Source organism: Myodes glareolus, chromosome X (genome assembly GCF_982192425.1).
Source record: "Myodes glareolus chromosome X, mMyoGla1.1, whole genome shotgun sequence".
In the NCBI taxonomy this organism is placed as follows: domain Eukaryota; kingdom Metazoa; phylum Chordata; class Mammalia; order Rodentia; family Cricetidae; genus Myodes; species Myodes glareolus.
Genome location: NC_142053.1, coordinates 81538651 through 81552747, shown reverse-complemented (window position 1 = coordinate 81552747; position 14097 = coordinate 81538651). Strand labels below are relative to the sequence as shown.

The following is a 14097-nucleotide window of genomic DNA, read 5'->3' as shown; positions in this document are numbered from 1 at the left end:
CAAGGTTCTTCCCTTCTCCTGGCGATTCGCAGGGCCGTGTGACCTCCGGCTCCCTGGAGACTCTACACTAGCTCTGGCTTAAGGGGATAACTTAGCAAGAACCTGGTTCTCTTTGTTATGGTGATTCCACTTGTATTCAAGGCTTTAGCAGTAGGCCCATAGCCTGGCTCCCCAGCTGATCCTGCTCCAGGTGCCGAGAAGACTTTAATCTTCCCTCCTGCTCCTGGATGGGAGGAGGCCTTGCATTTTCGATCCTTCTAGCCCACTAATATAGATACCTGACTTGAGTTTAATAAAGTTGCCATTTACTCTGGTAAATGAACAAAGGTCTCTTTGTGTATGTGTCTCTTTTTCAACCCTCAGGACAATCGTCCATTCTCATGGGCTCGAGTTCAAAAAAGTGCACAGCCTAAACCGGGTGTGGGTATCCATTAAAAAGTACAGACTCTTACAGTCTGTCTGTCTGTCATGCATCATTTGGTGCTGGACAATCTTCAGTGACCTCTTTAGAAGTCCCTCTGTGATCTGGTGTGACCAATGGGAACTAGTAGAGCTCTAAGAATCAAACTCAAATTCAATGGTATCCTAGTGATAGATATTTTAACTATGAATATAATCCAGATACTTGAATAGAGGGATATTGGTTATATTTAATTATCAAAATGCTTTATACAAAAAGAAATACTATGCAAATAAAGAAGAATATAGAGTAAATGTTGAGCTCAAACAAAAGACATTACTTATTCTATGAGATTATGCTTGTTAGTATCTTATGGTAGATAATAGTCAAATACCCAGACAACAAAAAATAGTCCACCAAGATTTAGATAGAAGAACCATTCTCTTATTGACCATTCTCTTTTGAAGACTCAAACAATGTAATTTTTGTCTTGCAAAGGTCAGTACTTGTGCACTGTAGTCAGTGTTTCCCAGTCATTTTAAATCCATGCTATCAGAATGCATTCTCATGGCACCATGTTTATATCGTTAGCATGGATTATGTACACTATTCATCTTATTTGTCACATAAAAGCAACAGACATTCTGAACAGGCTTTTTCAAAGTACAGAGACATCCTCAGAAATATCCAGACATGTCTCTAATATTATGTAAAATATAAGTCCTTGAGTTATGTGAAACTTTAAACATAACTCTAACCAAATTTCATATTTTAATACCAAACATAAGATATACATATATTTGTATATGTATGATGTTTTCAACTGCACTATTGATTAAATATTTTACTTATCATTGTTTCTTCCTATTTCAAATTACCAGCTACCTCAAAAACTCAAGAAAGAAATCCTCCCTAATCTTGGTAAGGCATTGCTTAACCTCATACTCTACCATCAGTCACCACAGAGACATTAAACCAGAAACTGAAGAGCAGTAGAGGAAAGAAAAGTGAAGCAAAACAAAAGTAGAAATCTAAATGTTTTAAAGAGGACCGAGGATGGTACACTATGAGACTGTTGGAAACATGAGTCATTAATGATGAAGCTAAACAATCACTCGCATTCTTGTCTGGCCAGCCAGTGGTGTTTAAGGCCTCCTTACCATTACTTGTTGAATCATAGCTATCCATCATCCAGTTGCCAGATTCCAGCTCATCATAGTCTTCATCATAATCTTCACTGTACAGCTTACCCTCAGGTCCGGTGTCCATGAAACTTAAATGTGTGCAGCAAGATGTTGTCAAAAACTCTGACAATTTACCTGTCTGAATCCTTATAATTATAGGGTAGATAGAAAACAGAAAATCAGGAAATATCTTTTTAAAAGATAAAGAAATGAGTCACAATTGTCAATAAAAAATGTTTAGCATGTTTTAACATGTTAGGGACAAGATTTTTAAAGATTTTTAAAGAAAGACCACTAATGAGAGTTCACAATCCTCCAACAGATTAGTTGTATTTTCTTTTATTGCTGTACACTATGTTGAATATCTGGTAAAAAAAACTGCATTAGTTATTAGAGAAGTGGATAGAGAATGAAGATAAATCACACAAATCAATCACATTATTTTTAGAAAATACCATCGGGGCTAGAGAGACTGCTAAGTGGTTTAGAGCGGTGGCTGCTCTTGCAGAGGACCTGGACTCAGTTTCCAGCACCCAAATGGCAGCTCAGAATCATCTATAACTCCATTTCAAGGGCATCTGATACTCTCTTCTGGCCTCTGGGAATCAGGCATGCATGCACACAGTACACAAACATACACTGAGGCAAAACTCTCATATATATAGAATAAAAATAAAAATAAATCTCAAAAAACTTTAAAAATATCATCAAAAGACAATTTTAGACATAGACAATATTTGACATTTTTATATGTTGTAATAAATTAAGTTGAACTATATCATTCTCTACTTAATAAGCTAATTACAAAACTTCAAATGAAATTAGTAGTATTAAGTTTCTAAAGAAGCCAGTTTAAACGAGCTACCAATGGTCAGATCTTGATAATTTGAAAAATGAAAGAAATAATGACAGGACTGGGTCATGATATATTGAATAAAATAAGATCCCAAAGACTATATTAATAATAAACCACAAAATAAGTTAATTTTTATATATAAGAATTCCAATTATAGATGTACACCGAATAATAGAAACACTGTCAAAATGGGCCTTGGTTTATACAGACAAACAAATTTCTAGAAGGCTATTTTACAACTCAGTAATAGTTCTTCCATGTAAGAATCAATAGAAGTGGACACTCATGTGCCTCCTGAGATGATATCTTGAGAAAGTGCAGTGAATTCTTATAATTGTGTGTGCTATTTCAGCATTGATTTGAATCTAAATTTGACTTTCTCATATGATAAGCAGGGTTCAAGCATTATTTATAGTTTCCTGCGCTACATCTCCCCTGGCTCACTTACCTTGCCCCACCAAAATAGCCATCCTGCATTTTTCGGAGTGCTGCCAGAATACTTGGATTCAAGCTGGTTCCATCTTCCTCTTAAAAGTAAAAGATTTTAAAAACATATTTTGTTGTTTTAACTTAGAACTAGGGAAAGTCTTTCAATCATTTCAAACCAACATTGTACTGGTAGTACCACAAATGAGATACTCCTTACTGACCATCCTGTGCTTCAGTGATTAATGTGAAGAGCAACATCACTGTAGACTGGGCAAATGGTAAAGATTAAGTTCTTCAAAGGCATTACCTTGTTAATCACAAGTAACCAACATTTTTAACAACATCAACTATTCATCAAATGTTTATGACACATACGATTGATGAACCAGTCTGCCTCCATCTTAGGCTTGAAACTAGGTTTATTCCTGTTTATGACTAAGTCTCTGTTTCTCAAGGATTGGGCTATGACTCACTTAACATGTCTTTGTTTCAAAATGTTAGTTTTGTTTATTTATTTGTTTTTTTTTTGAGACAGGTTTTCTCTGTGTAGTCTTGACTGTCATGGAACCTTGAACTCAGAGATTTGCCTGTCTTTGCCTCCCAAGTGCTGGGATTAAAGGTGTATTTCACTACTGTCTGGCTTCAAAAAGTTTTTATGACCATCCTGCAACCTTACCTTTGTTTCAAAGGGTTGTTATGACTATGTTATTATGACTGCGTTATAATATTGCTCCTGTAACCCTACCTATTAGCCTGCCAAATACTCGTTATGGAAACCACCAACCCCTGAACTATAAAAATTATTACTTACCCATGTCCAAGGCTGACCTCTTGAATGCTACCATAGGGGGAGGCAGCCCATGTACATGAGTTTAAAAAGCTTGCTTTAATTAATTGTTTGCTTTAATTAATTTGGTCATTGATGATTATGGTTAGTGGTCTTTCTCCTTGAACCATTGGGATTAGCATTATGATAAGCATCTCCCAGACAGTCTCTTAGTTAGGGTTTCTATCACTGCAACAAAACAGCGATTGGGGAGGAAAGGGCTTATTCGGCTTACACTTCAGCATTGCTGTTCATCACTGAAAGAAGTCAGGACAGGAACCCAAAACAGGGCAGGATCCTGGAAGCAGGAGTTGATGCAGACCCCATGAAGGGCAGCTATTTACTAGTCTTGCTCTCCATGACTTGCTCAGCCTGCTTTCTTATAGAACCCAAGACCACTAACCCAGGGTTAGTACCACCCACAATGGGCTTGGCCCTCCCCCATTGATAACTAATTGAGAAAATGCCTTATGGATGGAAGCATTTCCTCAACTGAGGCTCCTTCCTCTGATGATTCCAGTTTGTCAATTTGACACACAAAACCAGTCAGTACAGATGGTATTACTCATGATGGGTCTGGTGTGTGTGTGTGTGTGTGTGTGTGTGTGTGTGTGTGTTGTGTGTACATAAAAACCTCTAGAAGGATGGTAATTATCTGGTTTTTATATGAAACTGATGACAGTCTTGTGATTTGCCTTTTCTAATCTGTTCTTTCTAGTAACACTCTGGAGGCAGAGGCAGGAGGGCCATGAGTTTGAAGTCAGGCTCATGTACATAATGAATTCCACAATAGCCTGGGCTATAGTGTGAGACTCTGCTTCAAAAACACAAAGCAAAATAATAACAAAAACCAATAAAAGTCAGACATAGTAGTAAACATATGTAATCTCAGTACTTGGGAGGCAGAGGTAGGAAGATCAGGAGTCCAAAGGCCACCTTGGCTATATATCAAGTTTGAAGAGAGCTTAGGCTATATAAGCTCTTCAATAATCCTTCTGTATACTGTGAAGACGTATTGCTCTCTGTTAATAAAAAGCTGACTGGTTGATAGCTAGGCAGGATTTTAGGGGCAGAGAGAATGCTGGGAAGAAGGAGGGTAGAGGAAGCAGATGAACTTGCCGTACTGAGGAAAGGTACCGAGCCATGTGGCAGAGCACTGATAAGAAATATGGGTTAATTTAAGATGTAAGAGTTAGCTAGTAACAAACTGAGCTATCTTCCAAGTATTTATAATTAATGATAAGTCTCTGTGTGGTTGTTTGGGGAGCAGCGGGTGGGTCAGAGCTGACTAGTTGCTTAGATGAAAAGCCCCTCCTGCATACATAAGACCCGGTCTCAGAAACCAAACATGGCAAGTGAGGCGGCTCAATGCATAAAAACCTTGTTACAAACAAAAACCGAGAAAAGAAAATTCAAAAGCCTAAGTTCTACATCAGCTGAACTTTTTCTTAGGCACTATGATAACTTTCAGTGCTTTAGTACTTAATGTATCATCTTGAATTTGTCTTCTAATAATTATCTATTAACTTTGCTTTCTAAATTAAACTGTAACTATCTCAAGACAATTGTGCGAATACATTAGTTTTAAATGGGCGCTTGTTAAAAAGAACAAACACTACCCTACTTCCTCAGCTCCTGTTATTTTGTAGCCCTTTTCAGATGTGACTAAAATTCCTACCACTCTGTCTGGATTTTGAATGATTAATGATAAAAGGTTCTTTTTAATGAAAAGAAATTCTAAGCACTTTGGCAGCACACACAGAACTTTGGAAGCAACAGCAGAGACACAGAAAGAAAGCAGCAGAACTCAGAACAATAAAGCCTTTCCTTGTGAGGAAGCACCTCTCCCTGCCCCTAATACAACCCAAAAGCTTTTGCACTTTGTCCTCCTAGATGTGCCTCCTTCAGTAAGACAGGCTTTGGAAGGAGAAACCTGGGAACTTTCCTATAAATTGTGATGCTCCACTGGAATAAAACAGATGCAGGATGTAGTAGTGTTCTCTTTAAAAAGAATTGTATAATATAATTTTTGGAAAATTAACTCAGAAATCAGTTATCTAAAGCTAGTCTCTGCTCCATTTTTACACATGGCTCTCAAACCATATGAAATATTCTTATGTATTCATTTATTTCATATTTATCATCTGTCTTCACCTCCTGAAACATAAACTTAAATAGAACAGAAACCTTACTTGTCTATCACCCTGTGTGTCCAGAGCTTAGAAAATTGTCTGGCACAAAAGCTAAGCTGGTGGGTACTGCTCTGCAGTGCACCACTGAAGGACCACACACATAACTTCCTTCACTCATTCCCTTACCAAGCATGGTATGTGAGATGGGGAAAGTGATGGTGGGCTGGCCTGTCATCCTCCAGCGGCTACAGAGGTAGGAAAGATCTGTTCTAAGCATTTCTACTATCATCTGGTTGTCCAGGGCCAGGTAGAACTGTTGCTGGTCTATAAACTGAGAAAAGGAAAACAATCATTCAGAAAAATTTGCTCTCACAAATATCAAATAGTATTTCTCAATGTCTGCTTATTCATAAAGCATATATGTCACATAGGAAACAGTACTCTCAAATTTAATGACTAATAATTCCCAAAGTATGTGGTAGTCAATGGTATGCATAACAATAATTTCTGATATTTTTTTCTTTTTCTTTTGGATTTTTTTGAGCTGAGATTTCTCTGTGTAGCCCTGGCTGTCCTGAAACTCACTCTGTAGACCAGACTGACCTTGAATTCAGAGATCTGCCTGCCTCTGCCTCCTGACTGCTTGGGATAAAAGTGTGCAGCCATCACTGCCTGGATAGTTTCTGATATTTTTAAAGTGTGTGACTGCTTACAAATTTTTTCAAGTATATAATTTTATTTAATCCTATAACCACCTAGTATAGGTAGCACCTCCTCTCCCTCCCCTCTTTCTTCCTAATTTCTTATTATATAGCCTAGGCTAGCTTTGAACTCATAATGTCCCAGCTCTATAATTCCTGAGTTATGGGATTACAGGCATGCACCACTATTCTCAACTTGCCGTTTTTCTTTTAACATGAAGAGTAAGACCCAGAGACGGTATGTGAACTAACACACACATCTGATTAGCAAATGGAAAAGTCAGAAATAGAGTCTACGTTAAGTTCATCTTTTTGTCTATCTTAGATGCACTGTTTTAGATATAACAAATAGAGGATTAAAATTTTCCTTTGAGAAAATAATTACTTTGCTACTAGAGATCAAACCTTAGGACTTGTGCATGTTTATAAAGTACTTGACCATTAAGCTCCATCTTCAGCCCTTGGTTGAGACAGAATATTCCTATGTACCTCATAGTAACCTTGCTAACCATGTTGCCCATGTTGGTGCTGAATGCACTGCCTCATCCTCCTAAATGCTGGAATTACAAGCATGTGACACTATACCTAGCTTCCTTCCCAGAAAATAATTTCTACTACTATACATCTTAGATCTATGTATGTAGTTAACAAATGTCAGGCCACAAATATGTATGATTACGGCCTAATAGTCCTGATATTTTTCTTTAAAAGAGGACACTGAAGATTTCTATGCAAATGAAAAGGCTCCTTCATAATAGGAAACACTTAATTTAGCAGTTAAATAGATTGTATTTCACGCATAAAGGACAGATACAGTCTTAATTTAACTTCTGAAAAATAAGGAAAATTCTGTAAATACCTTAACATTTGGAAAATCCCATCACAGTTTAACACCCGGGAATATTGGTAGTGGCAGTCACTTGGCAAAGCTCTACATAGCAAGTTCAATTCAGTTCAATTCAGAGAACAGTTATTGAATCACTTAATATATGCAAGGCCCTGTAAGACTGTGACTAATCCAATTTCAGCAAATGTTTTATTTCTGCAGTTTCCTCTCGTTTTGATTCATCTCAATGCATGGTGCAGTCTATCGCACTCACCTGTGGAGTGAAAGTGAAGACTGTTTTGCGAATGTCATAGAGTTTTGATGTTCCAAGCACACCCATGAGCCTGTAGGGTCGTCCACTGAGTTTCATTCTACTGTTGCATCCTGACACAAAATTGAAAAATGGTCAGGATATTCTTAGTGTACAGATTAAAGCAATATTGGTTTCCACAGATACCATGTATATACATATACATGTATGTATATACATAAAGGCACACATCTACCTCATTTCTTTCCGTTTAAGGTGTCTTCCTTTTACAGTTTAGCTTTCTTAAAATTAGAATCTATCTTGTAATACATACTTATGTTAAATGTATTATATATATTACTATATATGTAAAAGTAAATTAAATAGACTTTTAGATACATTAAGTGTATGGTTCATTCACTGACATGTATTTTTCCTATCACCAGAGGGGAAAATACTTTACATATTGTTCTAAAAATGTTTTCCTCCCAAATACATTGAATACCTTTTCTTGTCAGTACCAATAGAACCCCTACTATATGTTTTTGGCTATGACATATTTTCATGAATACTTGATTTGATATCTTTACCAAATATGCTGCCTTTTCATGCCTATGTGTATGAGTACACATGCAGGCCATTGGAAAGCCTTGGGTGTCATTCTCACTCATCTCCTTGTGAGTTCCAATCTCTCATTAACCTAGTCTACCAATTAGGCTAGATTTGCTGGCTAGTGAGTCCCTAGATCCTCCTGTCTCTTCCTTCCCACTGCTGGGATTACAAGCATGCATACCATTCCTGACATTCTTATGTTTATTCATGGAACCAAACTTAGGTCCTCATGATGGCAAGACAAGTGTTTCACCAACTGAGCCATTCCCCCAACCCCTAAACATGCTACATTTTCAGAGTTGCTTCAACTTGTAAGGGAGCAGACCAGAGAATGGTCAATTACAAGTTCCACTGAATTAAGCACATATTTGCTCTGGGATTAATATCAAAACTAGGTTTTGACTATTATTGCTTACGGTTTTGTGTGTGTGTGTGTGTGTGTGTGTGTGTGTGCAGGCACACATTCTCATGACATGACACACATGGAGGTCAGAGGGCAACCTTTGTAGCTGGTTCTTTTCACTTTGGGTTTCCGGGATCAAACTCAAGTCATCAGGCTTTGGTGGAAAGTGTTCTTACCTGTTTAGCCACCATGCTGGCCTTTGCTAGTATTTTTTTATCACAGTAAAATATGTGAAACATAAAATTTATCATTTTAAGAGTACAGTTTAGTGACTTTAAGTACATCACTGTGTAAATGCCATCACTATTCACCTCCCAGAACTACTTCATCTTATCAAACTGAAACTCTACTTGCTAGTTCCCTTCTCCTCTCAATCTAACAATAAATTTCTGCTTTGTGTCTATGAATTAGACTCTCAACTAGACTCATAAATATCTTTCCTTTGAAAACTAACTGCTTTATTTAACTCAGCACAACATCTTTGAAGTTCATATACGGCATAGCACATGTTAAAATTTCCTTCCTCTTTTAAGGCCAAATATTCTACCTATGTATATACCACCTTTGTTTTTCTATTCAATTGTAGATGGGAATTTTGAGTGTTCCCATTTTGTCTACTGTGAACAATACTGTACAGTAACAAAGATAATACCTATTCAACCTCTTCACTGCATTTCCTTTAGAGTATGTACTTAGAATTCTTGAATCATATACCTAGTCTATGTTTAACTTTAAACCTTTTAAAAAATTTATAAAATTGAGAAAAAATGCAATTATTTATCAAAGTCTGGCTTATTTCATTTAACATTATAATCTCCAGTTACATCTGTTTTTCAGACAATAAAATAATTTCAATTTTCATTAATTTAATTTCTTTCATTAACATTTGTTATATTTAGCAAACAAATCTTTTACCTATTTGGTTATATTCATTTTTATAGTCTTTGTTCTTTTTGATGCAACTATTTGGATCATTTATTTTTAATATAGAAATGAAAATATGTAATTTTGTGCCTATATCTTTGCCCAATTTATTATTTCTAATGGATCCCCCCAACTCTCTCTGGTTTTCTGTGTACAGTCCTGACTGCCCTGAAACTCACTCTGTAGACCAGGCTGGCCTCAAACTCACAGAGATCTACCTGCCTCTGCCTTCCAAGTGCTGGGATTAAAGGTATAAACCACCACTGCCCATCTTCTAGCAGGCTTTTGAAATATATATGAAATCTTTAGATTTTTTCCACATCAGAACACAGTTCATTATTTATTAATAATTGGTTATATTTTTATTATTTACTATATTAACAGAAGTTTGTATATCTGAACCAAGCATAATGTTACAAACCTATAAGTCCTGCACATAGAAGGCTGAGGCAAGACAACTATAAGTAGTAGGCAGGAGGATTGTAAGTTAGAGGCCAGCTTGGTATATACAGTGAGGCAATTTCACAAAAACAAGGAAGAAGAGAAGGAGGAAGAGCAGCTGTTTGTCTCAATATTTTTCCTTTGGCTTTCTGTTCATTTATTCATTTCTTAGGCTTCCTAATGTATCTTGTAATATTTTTCTCCTCCTTTTTGGGCTATTCTTAGTATAAGGACTAAAAAAACCCACAAGCTATTCCATTGTACCTGAAGTTGAAATTCTGCTTTTAAATTTTTATTTGTTATGGTATGTGCATGATGTGTGTGCAAAGGCAGACATACATGGGTCAGAGGACAACTTTGCGGTGTTGGATCTTTAAAACCCCTCATCAGACAAATGTCTGATCTCCAAAATACACAAAGAACTCAAGAAACTAGACACTAAAAACTCTAATTAACCCAATTAAAAAATGGGGTACTGAACTGAACAGAGAATTCTCAACAGATGAACTTCGAATGGCCAGAAGACACTTAAGGTCATGCTCAACCTCCTTAGCGATCAGGGAAATGCAAATCAAAACAACTTTGAGATACCATCTTACACCTGTCAGAATAGCTAAAATCAAAAACACCAATGATAGCCTATGCTGGAGAGGATGTGGAATGAGGGGAACACTCATCCATTGTTGGTGGGAATGCAAACTTGTGCAGCCACTTTGGAAATCAGTGTGGCGGTTTCTCAAGAAACTGGTAGTAAACCTACCTCAGGACCCAAAAATTCCACTCTTGGGAATATACCCAAGAGAGGCCCTATCATACTACAAAAGCATTTGTTCAACTATGTTCATAGCAGCACTACTTGTAATAGCCAGAACCTGGAAACAACCTAGGTGCCCCTCAATAGAAGAATGATTAAAGAAGGTGTGAAACATATACACATTAGAGTTTTATTCAGCGGTAAAAAACAATGACGTCTTGAATTTTGCATGCAAATGGATGGAAATAGAAAACGCTTTACTGAGTGAGGTAAGCCAGACCCAAAAAGAGGAATACAGTATGTACTCACTCATAAGTGGATTCTAGTCACAATTAAAGGTCTTTGAGCCTATAATTCGTGATCCTAGAAAAGCTAAATAAGAAGGTGAACCTGAAGAAAATCATATAGTTATCCTCCTGGATATTGGAAGTAGACAAGATTGCCAGGCAAACTTGGGTGCATGGGGGGGTGGGGGTGGATGTAAGGGGAGATGGGTAGAGAGAAGGGAGAAGGGGAGGATTCTGGAAAGCTTGGGGTATTGGGATAGGTAGGATGAAGGAAGGATGGATATGGGAGTAGGGAAGTAAATATCTTAATTAAGGGAGTCATTTTAGGGTTTGCAAGAGACTTGATTCTAGAGGGGTTCCCAGGTCCAAGGAGAGGTCCCCAGATTGTTCCTTGGGCAGCAGAGGAGAGGCTGCCTGAACTGGCCTTGTCCCATAGCCACATTGATGAATATCTTACATATCACCATAGAACTTTCATCTGGCGATGGATGGAGATAGAGACAGAGACCCACATTGGAGCACTGGACTTAGCTCCCAAGGTCCAAATGAAAAGCAGAAGGAGGGAGAATATGAGCAAGGAAGTCAGAATCACGAGGGGTGCGTCCACCCAATGAGATGGTGGGACTGATCTAATGGGAGCTCACCAAGGCCAGCTGGACGGGGAGTGATGGAGCGTGTGATCAAACTGGACTCTCTGAATGTGGCTGGCAATGAAAGCTGACTGAGAAGCCAAGGACAAAGGCACTGGGTTTTGATTCTCCTGCATGGACTGACTTTGTGGGAGCCTGGTTTGTTTGGATGCTCACCTTTATAGATCTGTATGGAGGGGGGAGGACCTTGAACTTCCCACGGGGCAGGGAGCCCTACTGCTCTTAAGACTAGAGAGGGAGAGAGAGGTGGGGAGGGAGAGGGAAAAGGGAGGCGGGGAAGAGGTGGAAATTTTTAATAAATAAATTAATTAAAAAAAACAAAAAACAAAACAACAACAACAACAAAAAAGACAGCAGTTGGTACCTGGGAGCGTGATACTGCTGTGACAGGTTTGACCATGCTGCTCACTGGTGGAACATACTTTGGATTAGGAAAGCAGTTGAACACTTTAGTCAGTGTTTAATGGGCCATATTAATAGTCAATTGTGGTATAGGATTTGCTGAAAGAGGTAGAGGCAGGAGGATCACAAGTTTGAGGCCAGCCTGGACTTGGCAACATGGACTACCACTCACCAAGGCTGCCCTGGCTATAGTTGTTATTGAATGCCAGATCCAGAAATAACAGAGACTAACACTGAGCCTCAGATATGGCGGGCTGACTACACTGGACCATGTCTTTCATAGAAAGGCCAACACTTTGTTGTTACTAGAGTAAATACTTATTGTGGTTATGGATTTTCCTTTCTTGCATTTGTTGCTTTTGCTAAAACCATCATCCATGGACTTACAGAATGCCTTATCCGTGGTAGTCCACACAGTACCTCTTCTGACTAAGGAAGTCACTTCAGAGCCAGAGAAGTGTAAAAGTGGGCCCACAATAATGGAAGGCACTACTGGTCTTACCATGTTCCACCATCCTGAAGCTGCTGGATTGATAGGAAGATGGAATGGCCTTTTGAAGACACAGTTATAGTACCAATTAAGTCACAAAAATATCAAAAGTTGGAACAGGATTCTCTAGAAGGTGGTATATGCTTTGAATTAGCATCCAAAGTATGGTATTGTTTCTCCCATAACAAGGATCCATAGGTCCAGGAATCAAGGGATAGAAAACAGAATAGTTCTACTTACTATTACCACTACTGATCCACTAGGAAAGTTTCTGCTCCCTGTTCCTATAACCTTTAGTTCTGTTGGCCTAGAATTTTGATTACACAGAAGGGAGAGTGAACATTATTGAACTGGAAGTTCAGACTCCCCTCTGGACACTTTGGACTTCTGATGCCCTTAAATCAACAAGCTAAGAAAAAATAACAGTGTTAGGAGGGGTGATTGATCCAGATTACTAAGGGGACATTGGACTGCTTCTCCACAATGGAGGTAAGAAAGATTGTGTCTGGAGTCCAGGAGATCCTTATGGTGTCTCTTGGTGCTATTATGTCCTGTAATGCTATTGGGAAACTACAACCACTTAATCTAGGTAGGATGACAAAAGGTACAGGACCATTCAGGAATAATGGTATGGGTCACTCCTCTAGGAAAAGAGCCAAGACCTGCTGAGGTGCTTGCTGAGGGTAGAGAAAATACAGAAGGTACAGGAGAGGAAGGTAGCTATAAATACCAACTAAGAATACACAAACAGTGGTGTAAGTGAGGATTATAATTGGCATTTCTATCATAGTTCATTAGGAATGCATTTATAAAGATATTTGTGTTTTCTTTCCTCAATTTCTTTATCAGGTAGTCTAACAACAATTAAGAGAATGTCAATGATGATCACATTTAAGTTTGAGATAATAAATGGATATCCCTTGAGTGCCATTGTCATCTATGCTAAATTTATACCTCATTTGTAGTTGTATGAGGGTAGTTATATTATGTTGAGCATTATTATGACCTGGTTAAACATAATAAGTTTGTGGATGTACATAGGATAGTTATATCATATCAGGCATAATTACGACCTGGTTATTGTTTTTCATTTGGAAATTAATCACAACATAAGGAGATATGACTGCTTGTCAAGTTGAAAAAGGGTGGACTTGTGATGCTACTACATCTGGAATTAAGTAAAACCACAGAAATGGCTGGGCACACCCATGAGGAACTTTTGCTTAAACATTTGAAGCAGGAAGATTCACTTCTAATCTTTATCTTTGAGGTGGGAAGACAAACTTTTAATCCAGATCTTTTGAGATGGGAAGACTCACCTTTAATTTGGGCTATACCTTCTGCTGGAAGCTTCTATACAAGCATCTCTCTTTGCCTGCTTACTCTCACCCTCACTAACAAGTCCACTCCTTCACTGGCATTAGAACCAACTTCTTTGGGATTCTGTTGTATACTGAAGACCAGTTGAGATGCCCAGCCTTGTGAATAAAAAAACTCCTGGATTCTTGGACCTTCCATTCATAGGTACCC

The 14097-nt window shown here is 38.0% G+C and overlaps 1 protein-coding gene across 4 annotated transcripts in view; it reads right to left on the bottom strand.

Moving 5' to 3' along the window:
• Nucleotides 1–14097, bottom strand: part of Phka1 (phosphorylase kinase regulatory subunit alpha 1) — a 127531-nt gene that overhangs the window by 61618 nt on the left and 51816 nt on the right. For all 4 annotated transcript variants that reach the window (XM_087902654.1, XM_087902651.1, XM_087902652.1 and 1 more), the window contains 4 exons: nucleotides 7629–7738; nucleotides 6014–6158; nucleotides 2889–2967; nucleotides 1561–1730 (listed from right to left, as the gene is read on the bottom strand). In XM_087902654.1, coding sequence (XP_087758780.1) covers nucleotides 1561–1730; nucleotides 2889–2967; nucleotides 6014–6158; nucleotides 7629–7738 — 504 coding nt within the window. The remainder of the gene's footprint in view (nucleotides 1–1560; nucleotides 1731–2888; nucleotides 2968–6013; nucleotides 6159–7628; nucleotides 7739–14097) is intronic.